At 46.6% G+C, this 18,884-nt stretch overlaps 2 protein-coding genes across 2 annotated transcripts in view; one reads left to right on the top strand and one right to left on the bottom strand.

Annotated features, from left to right (window-relative positions):
- Positions 1 to 44: 44 nt before the first annotated feature.
- LOC135830865 (CTP synthase 1-A-like) lies at positions 45 to 8,225 on the top strand. Its single transcript, XM_065343073.1, has 16 exons — positions 45 to 408; positions 524 to 694; positions 1,346 to 1,446; positions 1,795 to 1,911; positions 2,234 to 2,317; positions 2,481 to 2,561; positions 2,723 to 2,877; positions 3,160 to 3,292; positions 3,580 to 3,668; positions 3,910 to 4,004; positions 4,655 to 4,717; positions 4,890 to 4,933; positions 5,092 to 5,191; positions 5,352 to 5,407; positions 5,788 to 5,884; positions 7,203 to 8,225. The coding sequence occupies exons 1-16, from the start codon at positions 243 to 245 to the stop codon at positions 7,319 to 7,321; spliced, it is 1,671 nt and encodes a 556-aa protein (XP_065199145.1). The 5' UTR covers positions 45 to 242; the 3' UTR covers positions 7,322 to 8,225.
- Positions 8,226 to 11,504: 3,279 nt separating this feature from the next.
- Positions 11,505 to 18,884, bottom strand: part of LOC135830862 (uncharacterized) — a 20,350-nt gene continuing 12,970 nt past the window's right edge. The window contains exons 9-12 of the mRNA XM_065343067.1: positions 16,442 to 16,483; positions 14,862 to 14,945; positions 13,998 to 14,053; positions 11,505 to 13,474 (exon numbers count right to left, since the gene is read on the bottom strand). Of these exons, the coding sequence (XP_065199139.1) occupies positions 12,146 to 13,474; positions 13,998 to 14,053; positions 14,862 to 14,945; positions 16,442 to 16,483 (1,511 nt within the window). The 3' untranslated portion in view covers positions 11,505 to 12,145. The remainder of the gene's footprint in view (positions 13,475 to 13,997; positions 14,054 to 14,861; positions 14,946 to 16,441; positions 16,484 to 18,884) is intronic.

Here is an 18,884-nt window from a genome sequence, read left to right as displayed (position 1 = left end):
AGTCCACGGCCACACCGCTGATCCACCTACGCGCACTTCGCTTGCCACATTTGCAGACTCCCTAGCTCGATGTCGAATGAAAGAGTTGAAACGAGGTTTGAAAAATCATTGTGTTCAAGGTGTTGGGCTCGTGGTGGATAGGACACGAAGTTCGTCGTCGCAAATTTCAGCCTCCACTGTTGACGAAGAAGTCCTTTCCTATCTCCTCCTCATTCTTAGTAACGAGGTGAAACTCAGCTGAAATGAAGTACATTCTTGTTACAGGCGGCGTCATCAGTGGCGTTGGAAAGGGCATCATTGCCAGCAGTCTTGGAACCATTTTGAAATCATGTGGCATGCGAGTCACCTCGATCAAGATTGATCCTTACCTGAACATCGATGCCGGAACATTTTCTCCATACGAGCATGGTAAGACAAAGCTTCTTTTTGGCATGTTCTTCACAAATCAGGTTTCCTTCCATCTTGCTATTTCGGATCAAACTCTCTCTACATTCTTTTTCCACGTGTATCTGCTTTTGCTCAGGTGAGGTTTTTGTTTTGGATGATGGCGGCGAAGTCGACTTGGATTTGGGAAATTATGAGCGCTTCTTGGATGTTACCCTGCATCGTGATAATAACATTACGACGGGAAAGATCTACAGAGATGTGATTGAGAAAGAAAGAAAGGGTGACTACTTGGGGAAAACTGTCCAAGGTAGGTTCGATTTCGCCGCAACTATTACTTGCTACGATATGTTTGCATTTTGAAGCTCTCCAAGACTCCAACAAGTGCTGGGCATTTTTACTACCCAATTATTGCGTAGATTATGATTGTATGTTCAGCAAAATCAATCGGATCATAGCTCGTACTTGTATTAGTTTCTTGTTCTCTTTGAAAGGTGTGATTCGACTCAATTTTGAGTGATTCTTGAGCTGCTCGTAGTGCCAATATTTGTTGCTTTGAGCGAATTGTGTGATGTCACTGCATTTACACTGTGATCATAAGTGGAAAGTTCGAAATATATCTGTCCGTTTTAATAGGTACATGTATTGATAAGAACTCTTTGAGTTTGGCTGCATTAGAGAGGAGAGGCTCAGATTGGGGGTTGCTGAATAAGAAATTCTTTCCTGTTGTGGTAAACTAATTTTTTTAGTTTAGTCGGTTTTTTTCGGGTTTTTTTCGGGTTTTTTGTCATGAATGCCAATGCAAGCCAATTCTTCATGTAGTCGCAATCATAGCACCTTGTGACTCTCAAGTGTCTGAATTCATGTGTGTGTTCTGCATTGTTCCCATTTCAGGATGGAAAAACCATGTCATTTGCTAAATCCCTTGCATTCTGGTATTTTTTTTCGTCCTTTGGCTCAGTTGTGCCCCACATCACAGACGCTATCCAAGAGTGGATTATCCGAGTGGCCAAAGTACCAGTCGATGGAAATGAGGATGAGCCAGAAGTCTGCATTATCGAAGTACGTGAGCTATCAAGCAGGTGCTGATTGTGTTGTCCTTACCCCATAGTTCCGGACTCAATTGTGAGGTCTGTCTCTGTCACCTGGGTATGACTGTGACCCAACGTGAGCTCTAGACTTTCTTCGATGCATCTCAACACATGTAATGCTGATTGAGATCAGCTGATTTAGAAGTGACACTCGCACCGCATGTAGCATGATTCCTGAATGGTGGCATTCTTGCTGTCTCAAGTTTGTTGTTTTTCGAGTACATTTGCTTGTGGGGTCAGCGTGATTACTTTCGTTTCTTGCTCTGGTAGCTGTGCCCTTCTCATTTATGTTGTGTTCTTTGTACTCGCCCGCCCGTAGCTCGGAGGGACTATTGGTGACATCGAAGGAATGCCCTTCGTTGAAGCGTTCCGTCAGTTCCAGTTTCGCGTTGGCCCAGAAAACTTCCTGGTGTGCCATGTCAGCCTTGTACCACAGGTGGGTCCCTTGTTTGTGTGTACATATGGCTTGTTCAGCCATATAATATTATTAATTTATGCTACAGGGGTGGCGGAACCGGTGCGGCAGGTGTAGCCAAAGCCGCGCCAACAATGTTTCATCTTGTGATTTTTTTTGAAGCAATAAAATATGGACTATCTGGAGTTTCTGGACCCAATTTACCATTTTCCTCTTCACTGCGGCACCAATGTTGAATACCTTACAAAGCCCCTGTGCTATGCATCAGTATTGAAACTACGAAACAGTCTACCTTTTAAAATTGACTACCAGTACTCCGTGTTAACTTTGGTTTCTTTCACAGCCCGGTACAACTGGTGAGCAGAAATCAAAACCAACCCAAAACAGTGTCCGCAGTCTCCGTGGTCTTGGTCTTTCTCCAGATCTTGTAAGTAGTTCCTCTTGTCTCTGTGCATGTGCTATGTTTTGCTTTGTTTTGCATTGCTGGACTCATTTTGCTTGAAGTTCACATTAGCTATGCTGACCATAGCTACATGTGTGTGGTGATATTTGAAATTGTGTTGTGCTCCTGTCTGTTTATGTGATTGCAGATCATGTGCCGCAGTCAGAATCCCCTGCAGCCGGGTTTGAGAGAGAAAATTGCTATGTTCTGCCACGTCCCACCCAACCAGGTATGCATTGGCTCAGACGTGTACAGATTTCCCTGTCTGGTGCGCGTGCATACATGTGCATGGCATGATACTGAGTCACCATTATCGAGCATGTACCAACAGTTTCTCGCCAAAGGCTGGGGCTGACCGATTTATTTCTATGTGTACTTCATCCTCTCAAGGTAATATCAGTATATGACTGCACATCAATCTACCGCGTGCCTATTCTTCTCGAGTCGCAACAAATCATTCCCTACTTCTCAAAACGTCTCGATCTGGAGATGAAGTCGCCCACGTCTCGCCGGCTCCTTTCCAAATGGGAACAACTTGCGGAGAGGTACGTATCGTGTCTGCGTGCGACTGCGTTTGTGTGCTGTGCTTTGTTGTGACGGCCTGGTGGCTGTTAGTGTTAGTATGCCCTTCACTTGAAGGCAGTCACTGATAGTGATAGGAATAAAAAGGAGATGCATGTTTCTGTAATCCGGGCCCGGAAGACAACTTCACATGGGATCGTTCGGCCAAGCTAGGGATGATGTTGCACTGTCAACATGATTCATTGTTCTCAACATTACTTTGTGGCTTTTATTTGCTCGCTGGTTCCTTCTGTACATGTGTGCAGACATGAGAATGTGAAGGACGTTGTTGCTATTGCCTTGGTCGGAAAGTACACCAAGTTCGAGGATTCGTACATGTCCGTCATCAAGGCGCTCAAACATGCCGCACTCTCCGAGAGCAAGCTCCTCAAGATTGTGGTACGTATTATGTTGCTCTTTGCTCAAGACTTGATTCTCCTGTAATCTTTGTTGCAAACCTGATTGCAGTTGAGCTGTCTCTGGTGAGCCGCTAAATCACCATGCCTGGCAGGTGACACAGAGCCTTCTTTTTCAGTGTGTACAAACGATTGCCCTGGTGTGTTACCAGCCACCTTGTCTGTGATCTCTGTGCATTGAGCTCCCGTTGAATACATGGTGCAGATAGTCTATGTTATGCTTACTTCATGGTCATGGTCTTGGTTTTACCTCTTTCACTCACCCTGCAGTGGATCGAGGCAGCGAACTTGGAGGAGGAGACATTGGAAAGCGATGCTCCGGCTTATTACGAAGCATGGAAGAAACTAAGCTCATGCAAGTAGGTCTTTCTCTCTCCCTCCCTGCATGCCGATGCGGACGTTGCCTCGCGCTGATGCTTGGCCGCGTTGATAGCATACCTGCAAACATTGTCGGTCAACAATGTGACAAAAGCGAGTTTGTGTGTGTGTGTGTGTGTGTGTGTGTGACCGGATGTGTGCATGTGCACTCGGTTCAACGATGCCGTTTAATGCTAGTAGTTTACAACTGTGTGTGTGTGTCCCTGTGTTGCATTGCCTCAGCGGTGTGCTAGTGCCGGGTGGCTTTGGCCTGCGTGGTGTAGAGGGCAAGGTATCTGCTGTGAAGTGGGCGCGCGAGCGCAAGGTACCCTTCCTTGGTGAGTTGAATCTACGCACTGTGGAAATTGTAGTCATTGGTGTTTCCAAATGTGTTCAGTATACTTGAATGCGTCGAATTTGGTGTGTAGGGAAATGTGGGAGATGAAAGGAAGTTTTCTGGCTCCGAATTTAGGCGAGATGTACTGCTTTGAAATATCCTCTATTGAGTTGTTAGGGCCCTGCAATTTTCACCTGCCAGTCCATTTCTATTGCTGTTACTTGTTGCCAGTCCTTTTTACCGCCGTCATGGCCATTTACATGTCACCATACTGATAGTAAGAACTGCTTACACTTCACTAGCAATACCCGAATGTATTTTTTCTAGCAGATAAAGAGAAGTTAGGATACATTCGCGTGGTGCTCTCTAGAAACTAAGAGGCTCGCGTAGTGCTCTCCAGAATCTTCGAGGCTCTTACTGGTGAAAAAAACCCATGACATTTGTACCCTAATCGTACCGTTCAACCCCATTGGTGTTAGTCCTCTTCCTCCTCATGATTACATGTGCTTTGAAGTACTGTTAAGCTTTTCCGGCAGTTAAAATGGCCCTTGGTTCAGTCACAGGAGGAATCGAGTTTGGGTGTGATCACTGGGAAATGTTTCTGTGCCTAACCTTCTGTTGTTTTTGTGCGTTTCTTCGTCACTGCTGTAGGTGTCTGCTTGGGCTTGCAAGCTGGAGTCATTGAGTTTTCAAGGAATGTCCTTGGCTGGACTGGTAAGATGATCACAATGGTGTTGCTTGATCTCTGCCGATTGCTGTTTGATTAAGTGTCCGAATGCAGTTCGATTTCTCCGTGCCAGCCACACATTCCGAGTGCCGTTTCCACACGATCTAATGAATGTGAATTTTGTTGTGTGTCTTTTCTGGTCATTGCTTGTCTGTGAAGATGCCCACTCCAAGGAGTTTGCCCCAGACACAGAACACCCAGTGGTAAGTGGAGCACACTTCACCTCACTTCTTTCCTTTTAGCTGATCAGCTGTGATCTGTTGGCCTGTTGCTGTCCCTTGTAAGCAGGACAGTTGGGTGAATTGGTATGACATAGCTCTTTGCTATCTATACTGTCGTGTTGGTTGTGCTCCTTGCGTAGATTATCGAGATGCCCGAGCATAACAACGGTGATCTAGGTGGTACAATGAGGCTGGGAAAGCGACGCACCATCTTCGTGCAAAAGGAATCGTCTATCATGTGTAAGTATTTATGCCACTGAAAAGTATTTGCAAGTTGTTGAATTGCACTGTCTATGGTGCTGCACATTGCGTGGCTACTGCCATACGTGGGTCCACGAGGTTCCGAGTCTCTTTGACTTGAAATGGGTGTTTTGTTTCTTGTGTATGTGGATCATTTTAGACAAGTTATATGGTCGATGTGAGTTTGTCGAAGAGAGACATCGCCATCGCTACGAGGTAAGCAACGTGGTATTTGACTTGCACATGTACACGAATTCGCAGTTGTACTCTTTGTCCATTGAACACGTTACATTGATTACTATAATATAATCCTGTGTAAAGGAGTCAGTTGTTCAGTATTCTCTGTGCTTTAGTCGTGTTAAAAGCACTGGTGTTGAAGAAGCTGTGGTGCATGTCTGGGTCCAAGAGTAGAATATGTAGGCGGGTGTGCTTAGAGGAGCACTGTATGTCAATGTACACGCACAGCCTTACTGCAAGTTGACCGCAGCATTTGCCGCTGGCTGTTGTCGAGTCCTGAGTGTTTGACTCCTTGATGTTACACATGAGCAGTGCTGACTTGGACTGCATGTTGTATTTATACTGCATTTTGCGTGCAGGTCAACCCTGACATAGTCAGTCAGCTGGAGGAGCATGGACTGAAGTTTGTTGGGCGTGACGAGGAAGGCAAGAGAATGGAGATCATGGAGCTTGAAGGTAGGCGGTTGCTTGGAATGCTACTTAGTCGGATGGGTGCTGCAGCCGCGATCGCTGCATATGGCTGACTCCTTGCACGGCTCTTGAATGTTGTCACGCCTACCGTGGATCTGCGGTACCCACACGTCACTTAGTGGAAAGCCCTAAGGGTTGGTTCACATAGGCAAAATCGGCGCCGCAAGACATCGGCGGTGAGCCAGCTCCCGATCCGTTGCGCATACGGTTTGAGTACCAAATCTACTACAAAGTAGTACAGAATGTGTCCTAATGCTACGACAGGTTTGCCACTTGAAGCTTGAATTCTTTGTTTCTTCAGTAGTTCAAGGTCTTTCGGTGATGGCCACTGGTTGCTACCTTTTACTGGAGATCAGGAAACTACTTCTACACATTTTATTGCAGTCTACAGTCCATTTCAAAACTATAGACGCGTAGGGTTTTAGAAATATTTCAAATTTGGCTGGACCTTTTTGAGAATAGTTTTCGGAATATTGCTCAGGATCGCTCCACAATTACTCTCATATAGTTTCTAAACAATTGGATAACAGACGCCCAATTTGGAAAAATTTATGCACAAAGTGATCACAGATTTTATGTGGTATAGATGCTGGCATAACGGTTTTTGCCTAGGTACGCGTCTATAGTTTTGAAATGGACTGTAGTAAGCAATGGTGTCGAAATTATGCATGCAAACGTTGATGAAGTCACAAGAATTTGCCAATGTATCCATCGTATTTTTTATTTGTTTCAACTGTATTTGTCTCATAAGTTGCACAACAGTCAAGCAGATCATCCGAAAAGGACGGGTTGGTATGCTGACTTATTTGCCACGTTGACGCGAGGGGCAAACGGTTTGGTTTGGTAAACCGTAGTACCACAAAAGAACAGCTGTAGGTTTGAGCCGACAGAACTCCCCAGGTAAAGACCAATAACGAAGGCTTCCGAGGTTGCCGTTCCATACTAGCAACTGTGCGGGTGTGGTTGCGCTCGGTGAAATCCTACCCGAAGTGCAAAGCTGGCGCCCTCGACCAGTTCTCAATACATCATTGTACTGTGTATTTGTATATGTCTACCTTCAGCCACATTCGTGCCACTTCCAGGGTGTCTAGGGCCGTGCAAGTTGGGGGTGCCAAATATGCACTCCGGGTCACATTTCACCAAGCGCAACTGTGCTAGTGCAATGTATGTCTTTTCCATCGCAGCCATGTTTTGCTGGCAAGCTTCCCCTCCACAAATTCCTGTAGATTGGTGGTTCTTGAACTGGCTGTTTCGAGGCGGTCTTTCCTTACCTGCTTTTCGTGCTCTGTGTGTGTATTTGTAGGTCATCCGTACTTCGTCGCCGTCCAGTATCACCCGGAGTATCTCACCAGGCCAGTGAAGCCATCCCCACCGTACCTCGGTCTTATCCTTGCTGCCAGTGGCCAGCTGCAGTCCACATGAATGAAACATCTAGTGGCCAGCTGCAGTCCACGTGAATGAAACATCTATCCTTGCTATCACTGTACAAAAGAGAAATAAATTCTCAATATAAATTCCCATGTAAACTAGGCCTCCTGCATGTAACACTCATGAAACTCAACCTTGTACAAAACATCTATCCTCTCAGTATCCCCCCCCCCCCCATGTAATAAAGCGCGCATGTTCACAGATCTGTTACCACTAGTCGTCCTCCGTTCTTCTCTGTGACTTCGCCTTGCGCACTTGGTCCGGTTCTTGTCATTCTCCTCTCGTTCGTATGTTTTGTCCTGTTGATTATCTGCTGTCCTCGTGAATTCCGCGGCAGAATATTAGAAATTCCGTGTAGAATTCTGCAACAACAAAAAAACACAGAATTTCCACAGCTGGTCGCACCGAATTTTGTTCTCCTTCAAATTTCTGGGTTTTGTGGACTGTGTTGAATCGCGGAAATCACGGAGCACAGCATCTGTTTCCGCGTCCTGATGTGGCTCTGTGCTCTCTCATCTACGATCTATATACACTGTACTGCTGATGCCATCATAGGCTGCTTGCTGACGACTTGATTTTTGAAGGCAGTGATTTTACGATACCTTGTTGGCGGTTTCTTTTGTGCCAGTCCTAGTTGTTTGATGCTACCAGTATTGAATCTGTTCAGCTCATGGAATAGTTCCCTATTCTCAATTATTGTGTACAACTTGATTCAATTATGCCAGTATGAGACTTGTTTAGAAGTCGCCGTTCATCTGCAATTTACTACATGTACTTTAATAATATGATTGTGATATTGCGCTGTACGTTATTGTGCTGTATAATCATGGCCAATGGCCAATCTTGCTGCAAGTGACATCTCGATTGCACATTTCTGCAAAGCTGGTTACAAACATGACCTATGGCGTAATTCTGGAAGTGTGTCGTAACTCGTGACAGCTACGCATGCTGTGTCTTGCATAGTTTTGGCATGGAATTCCTAGGAATGCAGATTTACCAGAAGGTATCGTATGCAATTACAGGAGATGAGAAGCTCTTTGTGCAAAATTCAAGTTACAGGCACTGTACTGAGTCTGTTGGCATACCGTTTTTCATGTCTCTGCATAGTTCTGTCCCCGGGGGAAATCGCGGAAGAAAACCTCAAAATTCGCAGCACAATTTGCGGTCAGTATTGGCACTACTCGCCGGGAATTTGTGACAATTTTGGAAATTTTCTGCAGGTGGAATGGCCAATCTTCTGGTTTGCCTGCCAGAAAACTACCTACTAGTATTTTCATCGAGAAGAGCGTGTGCCGTGTGTACATAAACCAGGGAGCAGTACGGTATTGTACTGCTCCCTGGTGTAAACAGTTATTATTATTTATTCATATTTTAATAGGGCATTCCCCACAGACTCAAGGTCTTCTTACGGGGTACCCTAAGAATGAAAGTAATGCATGGCGATGCAGCAGTGCGGATATCAGATGGAGCACTATTCCATCGGTCTGCAGCCAAATAAGAGAGAGAATAATAATAATAATTGCGATTTTCCCCAGGGGCAGACAGTTGCAACAGGTTTTCGATGCATGCGTGCAGTGGAGACTGTGCTTTTAGGAATTTAGAGGCCACATGCCTCGTACTGCTCTTTTTCTCTCTGAAACTCAACACTTGCAAGCCAGATACGAAAGAAAGAAAAAATCATCAGTCGCACCACTGTGCTTTTATTAGAGAAAATACGGTAGCCACTTGGTCCATCAACATTATCCACTAGATTCGTGATGACCAAGGACCATGATGTGTGTCCTGCACACTCCCGCCGTCTTATAACCGGCAGAGTTTACACTGGATCATGGATTCATGTTCAGGCAAGTGTCAAGTCTGTCCAGCTTGGACTGGCAACGTACTCAAAATTAATGCAACAACCGGTTCTCCGTGCATGCAGAACATACAATGATTGTACATGATTTGTCACGGCAAGTCTTGACACGTGCTTTTCAAGTGATTTGCACAACTGCTTTATTGTACTGTGAGTTGACAGCATGTTCCAGGGCACCGCCTTGGCTCCTATCCGCCTTGGAACAAGCTGTCAACCAAACAACGTGTTTTCATTCAACCAAGGCTTTACAGTTTACTCAGTGCTTGCTACCCACGCAGGCCTGCAGCGCTCCATCGATCCAGGCTTCATCCTCAAAACCATGAAAACAGGCAGTACGCTCGTACCGGTAGCTATCGCGTAGTTATCAGGCTTCCCAGGAAGCTATAAAAGGAAGAATTGAAGGGCTGAGCTGGAGTGCAACATTTTTTTTATTAGAGTCTGGCAAATACAAGTCTGTAGAGACAAGTCTTTTTTTACTTACTACTACTACCAGCTTAGCTGCTACTGACGAGCCCCTGCTCCTAACAGTTCAACAAGCCAGCCATCAGAGTAATTATGGCTGCTCAGCTCGCCCCGCTTGAAGGAATTCCCGATCCAGACCTACCTGACGAGTACGTCGTGATGTTCAAGGATGATGCGACCGACGAGGCCAAGGCCGACCACATTAGCACTCTGGCCGACAAAGGCTGCCCTATTCGCCAGGAACTGCGGATCATCAAGGCATATTACGCCACACTGACGGCGGAGGTGCTATTGTGGGTACGCCAGCAGCCGATAGTCAAACTAGTATCCCACAACCAGACTGCCACCATTGACGCTGGGATTTGAAAATTCTCAACTGGCAACAATTAGTCATTTTCGGAATGAAGCTTTTCACTGGCACGTGTTTTACTCAGCTTTGCGGCCTTCCTTTCACGATCACAGTACTGCAGTGTGAAGATATTTTGCTGCTTATTATGCCTATAAATAAAGTCGAAAGCCTTGGGTTGGGACCATGCCAGGGTCCATTTTACGAAAGCTGCAAATTTCTTACAAATTTAATCATTTTCAATAAAGATCAGGAATAGGTTTCTTCAAAGTAACAGGCCAAGTCTCTGTTTTATTTGTGCGGAACTGATGAACAGAGCCATGCATAGTTCATCATGTTTTTATGGCACAGCAGACGCATGCTACATTGTAATTCTGCGTCCTTTTCACTGGATTTTTTCAGTTACTGTTTTATCAGTAGGGGAGTTTGATCATCGTCGCAATGTGATAGGATGTAATGATTACTATACTTACCACTCTGACACTCTCCATGATGCACATGTTCATAGCATGTTTACAGCTGACCGTGATGGCGGTTATTTTTGCTAGGCGAGATAAATTACCGTATGATCAATAATATTACTGGTTTCCTGTGAGTGTATCTGCCCCCGGGGCAGTGCTGGGGGAATGACGAATTTTGACTAGCGGACTCCTATACAGTCTACTAATTATTTCGCTAATAACGACTGCGGATATAACGACAATTCGCGGATAATGACAGAATGTCCATGCCCAGAGCAATGTCCCATCTAACTGTAATACAATGTATTACATCATCTCCATCGCTTACATTGTTAATAAAGTAATCCAAATGTCACTTCAGCTCGTCCTACTTATTGCCATAATTATTAAAATTGCTGTCTCCTCGTCGAATATTTATTACAGTCAGATTGGACATTATAATAATAATTATAATGAGACTTCGGGTATAAGGACACTTAGCGAATAAGGACACTTTTCTGATGCCCCGCCGAATGTCGTTATACGCAAAGTTGACCGTAATTATGGGAATTGAATTAATGGGCAGTTGTCACACTGAGTGATGACATCTGGCTAACGAGGTAACTGTACCTGTATATGGGTAGTGCTGTTACTGTATCATGAGGCTTTGTGGTAGTTCAAGTTACTCGGGCTGGTGTACAACACTTGTTATCATGATGAAAACTACATGATTGTAGTAAGGTCCTCAGACACCAGTTTTTGTAGATCAACGCCTACTTTCGTGCCTTTGCACCCGGCCCCGGGGTGCAGACAAGCAGCGGCCTATTCAACAAAAGATAAGAAGAGCCGGCCTCTGTCTTCTTCCTGCCGAGTTGACTTTAAAAGGATGAGAAGGCAGAAAACTCTTTGGTAAATAATAATAAAACTCGTGCCCCTTTTCGAAAGCGTGAAGAGAAGCAAAGCAAGTTTACCACTGAGACATGATAAGCCTTTTCTGCTGCTGCAGCTTGGCAGGAATACTCCCAAACCCTCTCAGCATTCACCGCTGTGGCTGAGCTTCGAAAGGCCTCACCATAAGCTGAAGGAACAGACTTATCTCTGACAGAAACCGATCAGAACACAGTTTTTAATAATACTTGTAGATACTGCAATGCAATGATCCTGTGCTGTCCGCACGGTCCGATTCAACAAGGCGCCTAGGCACGGCCGGGATACAGCAACTATTACTTGAATCACAATCTTGGTAAACGGCAATGGTCAACCCAGAGCAGCAGCAGTAAATGTTAGACGAGCTGTATCAGCAGCAGCTTAGACAGAAGGAATTCGGACAGTGTACTTGCCAGAGTAGAGAAGGAGAATCTGTCAGTCAATGGTCTGCTAAACGTGCGTCAGGCATGGCCATGACAAAAAAAGTCCAAAGTATTATTGCCCTATAGCTGTGGTATGTTGGGTACAATTGGAAATTCGGTCGGCGGCACCCAGTTGTGATATCTTACCTTGTGGCTAAGTGCATCTTAGCAGCCACCAATTTTGAACTACGCAGCACAATAGTCCGTGCCAGCCATTCATAACGCACAGATACCGGTGTGTCACACAGTGATCCGCTACCTAGGCCTGCATACGACTGTTCAAGACTATTGGCTGCAGGGAAAACTCGTCACTGAACAGGTTGAAGACGCCAGCCACAAAACTCACCGTGATATCCGTAGTTGGATTCAAGTGTCACTAGTACTTTGCTCAGCACTCTCGCTTTCTTGTCCGATGTGTTCTTCCTGTGGGCTGTCTTCCTTCGAATGGTCCTCTTCCTCCTGATTAGCATCACCAGCGCTACTATCATGATCAGCCATATTCGTATTTTGGCTACGGGGTACAGTGAAAACAGCACACGATGCACGAGCTGGAGATTTGTCGGGAAAGGCGTAGTCTGGATCCTCAGGATTTCTGGCCACAAATGATCGTCTTCTTGGATCTAGGCCGGCCGCGCTGGTATCGCCACCAGCCCACGAGGCACGCTTCGTGATACTGCTGCCGGCCTCTTGTGAGCCATCTGCGTTCAGCATCCGCCTGAGCATATCCTTTCTGGTATCCTCCTTCACCCGGTACGGCTGCACTTGCGGCCCACGTTTCCTGGGCATAACGCCAGCGCGTGCCTCGCCAAGAGAAGCATAGGGATTCTCCACCTGACTATCAGCAGTGTCAATCAAGCCACCTTCATTCGCCTCCGAGTAGAGATTCTCAGCGGAGCTAGCTCCACTCGCAAAACGATGTGGAGGCGTGCGAGCGTCCGTCTTGGCAGCATCCGCTTCTTTGATCTCCTGCTCACGCTCCGGCGATTCTGCAACTTGAGCGTAAACAGTTTCAGATGTTACGGCTTCAGGAGCACCCGCTCCTTTTGTCTCCTTTTTATGTTCCGGCGATTCTGCGACTTGAGCGTAAACAGTTTCAGATGCTACAGCTTCAGGAGCATCCACTTCCTTTGTCTCCTTTTTACGTTCCGGCGATTCGGCGACTTGAGCGTAAACAGTTTCAGATGCTACAGCTTCAGGAGAGGTGCTTGCTGGCACTTCTTCCTTGACATTGTCTGTCCTTTCAGGCGGTGCAGTTTTATTGCGGGCACGCGGAGGAGCAACCGGCTTTTTCAGTGGTGGGCCATCAGGAGTGTCATCCGTTTCCAAATCAAGAGCAGGAGATGAGTTCCTGGATTGGCGGTGAGAGGCCGGCACCACCGGAGCGATCACGGGCTGCAGCTGGTACTTCTTGTCTACATCCAATTCTACAGGTGGTCCCCTGCTGTCGTTTCTAACAAACGCAATCGAGTTGTACGGGTTTTCAGTCTGTCCAGCGTCCACTGGGTGGTCAGGACTGTCCTCTTTCAAATGAATCGTGTCCCAGGGGGAAGTAGGTGCTGATTCACTGACTTCCGGGATAGTCCCTGGTGTCGGAGGAGCAGCCATACTTTCATCCAGGTCAACGGTTGCTGCATTGAAAAACCCGAAAGATGAAGTTCCAGCTCCCGGTGTAACTCCATTTCCATTAGGAGTCCCCTACAAAGACAGGACACACGCATCAAACAAAGTCCTGGGTTGGACAATGGAAATGTTAGCAAAACCGTTCATAGTCATCAGGTACATGCTCAATACCAGTGGGTATGTCCACGTCTGCTCGTGTTTGCGGTTTGTCTTAGTGCATAGCCCGCTGTATTTCTCACAGTACGTTTTCAGCTAAAAAAGAAACTTCAATGCGATGTGCTTGACCAGTCACTTTGAGCACCACTGATGAGATGTAACGTCACCCTCTTGTAAAGCGTTGTTGAATATTGAGTATGTACTAGTATGCGTGCATGGACATGTGCCGCTGAGTACAGATACAACATGTGTGTGTGTGTGGGGGGGGGGGGGGGCAGTAATGCTGGAGAAATTCTTGCTCTGCGATGTGCCAACGTCTGTATTTCCATTTCCAACCATTTTAATTATCGCCACTGAAACCTGATGCCAGATTAGGGGCCTGTAGTCCTTGCCAAGTATGCACACACACCAAGCTGAAGGCTGACACCTGGCTGACCCTCACCCTTAGATCACCCTGCGATCCTTGCTGGAAGGTTGAAGCAAGAGAGGAGTCGTGTCCTGTGGAGGACAGTGCAAAGCAAAGCATGTACTAGTACGAGATGTAAGTAGATGCAAGCCCATTACCATCAACAAGGCAACTTGTTTTGCTGAGCGTGAACTAGATACTGCAGAGAGATTCTTTGCCGCTGCTTGGTCCGAGAAAAAACCAAAGCCCAATAAGTCAGGGGAAGAGCTACTAGTTGCTGTTACACTCACTGATCCTTATGCACAGATATACAGCATTCCCTCACTAGTGGGACCATTGTTATTAGGCTAGGGCCTGTTTTGGACTTCCCACTCTAAATAAAGAATACAAACAACAACAAAAAGTCAAAGGGCCGGGTAAATATGCGCATTTGAAATGATAACATGAAATAGGACGCACGTCTACTGTTGACATCTTTTAGCAACTGAAAGATGAACTAAACAGAAAACAAGAACAACCGAATGAATCTGCATTTAAAGTAGGGGTGTCAACGAGTAGTAGGGTACCCGTGCAACCTGTAATTTGATCGGGTAGTAGGGTAGCAATTTGCTCCTGAGAACCCGATCGGGTAGTTGAAGTACGGTGTTTTCGCAACGGTGCATATAAACAGCATGACGACATGCTACTGTACACTTTCTATGTAGCGCAAGTGCACACTCACAGTACAAACTGTGTCAAAAAATACCCGATAGGGTACCCGTGCTACCTGGATAAAAATACCCAGACCCGTTACCCGACCAAACCCCGGGCCCTACCCGTTACAGCCCTAATTTAAAATACGGTAATGCCTGGTGTACGGCATTTTCCGTTACCCCATCAGTGACGTCTACGGGTAATTACCTTCAATGAGTGTCAGGAAGTTATCTTGAGCTGTGTTGGACAGCACACCAGCAGACTGTGGAAAGTTGTAGGCCGGCACAGGATCTACACATTGACAGTGGAACATGGTAATGGACATACGTAAAAGGCGCGAATCAGCACAGCAGCGGATGAGGACAGTCTGAGATAACTCCTCTAGTAGTTTCATGTGCTTAGTAATCTTCAGGTGATGGCTACATGAGAACTCATCAGGTGATGGCTACATGAGAACTCATCAGTATAGGAGGGTATGCTACGCTAACTCTGGCCGGGCGAAACTAAGTCGTAGTACTTAGAAGAAGTATCAAAGATGCTCATGACTGTACAGATCCTACAGTACAGTCGCGCACCCAAGAACTTTGTATCCAAGGGGTTAGCCTGGGACGTTCATATTTTGTCAGCAATCTGGCTGCGTTCTCATAGCACGTTCTTCGAAACAACCAGTCCTGGATCATATGTATCCCATAAGCTGCCAGAAAACCAACACCGCCGTTCTCAGCTTTAGGCTGTGGCGTTCTTAGAATTTCAGGCTGCACGTTCTTGGGCTCCACGTTCTCAAGTTCAGCGCGTGACTCTAACGTTACTGTATATCATTTTACCTAGAACATCAACCCTAGGCTTAACCATGTATTAAAACCCGCCGCACATTACTACCCATCGGAGCACAGAACAAGACCACAGTCATACCGCATGCAACTAGCTACACAAGGCTCCCGTATCCAGGGTATACGACTTGAAGCCGCACTTCATTCGATCTTGGATCTAACGTTTCCGTCTTAGTCCTATGGGGCCACCTTATCAAAGTGGTTGCGCCTTGAAATGTCCTTGCATCATAAACTTCAGCCATATGTTGGTAGCACGTCAACTGCAGCCATGTCCACGTGTGGGTGGCAACTGAAAGCTACCAGCAGCATGAAATGTCTGTCTGACAGCAGCACTAATTACACCTTAACCCACATATGCGCTCTACACATACAAACAACCATACAGGCACACACTTGCACACACCACACAGGCGCACACACTAACGCGCACACACACACACACACACACACACACACACACACACACGCACACACGCACACACGCACGCACACACACACACACACACACACACACACACACACACACACAAACTAACACACACACAGTGACACACAAACTAACACACACACATATACCGTAATGTAGCGTATTAAAGCCGGGCTTATTCCTGTAGAAGCCGATGCCAGGGATAGGCTTCTATTCACATCAGGCTTCTATTCACACCCGGTAGGTATTTCTATGTATGTCAACACTAAAACCAGGCTTATGTGCCGACAGTGAATCTCGTGCACATAGTTATGCCTTCGCAATAATCACACACACATACACATATATAGATATACACACACACACACACACACACACACACACACACACACACACATACACACACACACACACACACACACACACGCATATACACACACACGTGACACACACACGTGACACACACACACACTCCACCACCACCACGCCACCACCACCATCATCATCACCACCCTAACCACCATCCTTACTATCCATTACGTCCACAGCACCCTTCAATTCATCGAGCGGTTCTGAAGGAGCATCAAAACACAATCACAGCACAATCAAGACAATGCTTCGCGTGAATGGCTATGTACAGCAGCCAGGCATTCTTGCTAGGTCTTCTGCTGCTGACTTTGGCTTGGATCGCTGTAGTCATACCAACACTGTAGACATGGCAATGCTGCATCCATAGCAAGTATTACTCCCGTGATGTGCCTATAGATGGATTCGTGGGCCATGATAACATAGGGCGAGTTGGCAAAGTCTGTTCTGGCATGTTACAACTAACTTTGGACATGTTGGCATGCTGAACAAGTTGAGTGACACCAATCTGGCACATGCGCAGTTCACACAGTCCATTATGTTAGGAGTGGCGTTTACACATGTCACTGGCTGGACCATGCCATTCAGAGGTCATAATATTATTACTCTTTAAAAGCACAGAAAGCACCAGTCTTCCTCTTTGCCACTGACATGTGTGCAGGGGTGGTGCAGGGGTGTCGGACACGCTACGGTCACTACGGTATTGACCGTACCACTTGTTGTCCCCATGCGCCCCATAATCAATCAAAAGCACTGATTCGGACTCTAAATAGGATGCTTCCATTGATGCTGACTCAAACTTGAGTAGTTGATGTGTCTCCGGCATCAAATGACACAAGACACAAACGGAGTAACACATACAATTATTCCCGTAGCTATGCAAAAGACGTTACTTCAGTAACGTCTGGCGCTAGCCAGGGTCCACACAGCTTTAATTCCGTGTTTGTTGGTTTGTTTGTCTGTGCCATCGGCATGCCTGGCGCTATCCCGTACCTGACCCGTATCGTACCACCAAGGACAGCATCGGCATGCCTGGCGCCATCCCGTACCTGTCCCGTACCGTACCCTCAAGGACAGCATCGGCATGCCTGGCGCTATCCCGTACCTGTCCCGTACCGTACCATCAAAGACAGAGCTGGCCACAATATTCAAATATGGCTTTCAAATGCAAGGTTATAACGTGAAGCAACTTGGAAGAATGAGTACGTATGCGAAGTGTATTGGGGGAATGCATGCAGGGCGATAGTGCAGATTCGAATCCTAAGTTATGTCTTAAAGGGGAAGTATACCCTAAAATCAAATTTTCACCAGTTGTAGTCTTCGGGGTGCTGAGTCGAATGGTCTTGGTCCGAGGAAGCTGAGACGCTCCTTTCCTCCTTTATTCCCAATCGAACTCGCGCACTTCCACCGAAACTGGGTGACTGCGCCCTACGAGATGGGGATTTGTATGCAAAATGTCACTAAAAGCGCCATTTCGTTCTTATAAAAGCACGGATGACCGCGATTGGCCCATATGTTGTAGTCTTTTCGACGCTGAGTCGACTGGTTTTGGTCCGAAAAGGCTGCGATGCAGCAATCCTCCTTTATTCCCAATCGAACATGGTTGAACAAGCGGTCACGTGCTCCTGCGTACACCAGTCACCTGGTCACCGTGCCTGCAGGGTACAACTTACTAGCCTGTTTGACCTTTTTTGGGTGCAGTCACTGTCACTCGAGTTGAACTCGAGTTGAACCTTGGTGTGAAAGTTGTCGCCTGCTGGCGCGGTGACCAGGTGATTTGGGCACCCAGGAGCACGTGACCGCTTGTTCAACCATGTTCGATTGGGAATAAAGGAGGAACGCTGCATCGCAGCCTTTTCGGACCAAAACCAGTCGACTCAGCGTCCAAAAGACTACAACATATGGGCCAATCGCGGTCATCCGTGCTTTTATAAGAACGACATAGCACTTTTAGTGACATTTTGCATACAAATCCCCATCTAGTAGGGCGCAGTCACCCAGTTTCGGTGGAAGTGCGCGGGTTCGATTGGGAAAAAGAAGGAAGGGAGCGTCGCAGCTTCCTCGGACCAAGACCATTCGACTCAGCACCCAGAAGACTACAACTGGTGAAATTTGATTTTAGGGTATACTTCCCCTAAAAAAAATAGGAGAAATGAAAAATTTATAACATCCCTAGCAGAAGGAAGTTTGCCTCCTTGTATAACATCCCTATGCTTTTTTTGCCTAGGTCATCAAGGTGGTAGACGGTGTCGTATTACCATCGAATGCAAAGAGAAAGTTGACTCTCGCTACGCAAAAAAGAATAGCTTAGGGCCCTGAGCTTCCAAGCTCTCTCGTTTGTTTAGCTTCTGCTGTGATAATAGCATTGCCCGCAAAACCATTCTCCGGAGCCAGAGAACCCATGGCCGACATGTGGGCTCCTGCATGGTAATCCTGTGCGCACTAGCTTATGTGGGGAGGGAGGCAACCAACTCTGTACTCATGGTACCCTGCAGCACCGCATCTCAGCTCGGGCTCTTCTAGATTTCCAGCTCCCACACTCACAGCATGGGTGTCACAGGGCAGTGGGGAGGGGTGCGACCGGGTGCGGGGTGACCCTGGGGGAAG

Source organism: Sycon ciliatum, chromosome 1 (assembly GCF_964019385.1).
Source record: "Sycon ciliatum chromosome 1, ocSycCili1.1, whole genome shotgun sequence".
NCBI classification, from domain to species: Eukaryota; Metazoa; Porifera; class Calcarea; order Leucosolenida; family Sycettidae; genus Sycon; species Sycon ciliatum.
The sequence above is the reverse complement of the archived record's forward strand: the minus strand, read 5'-3'. Positions and strand labels throughout refer to the sequence as shown.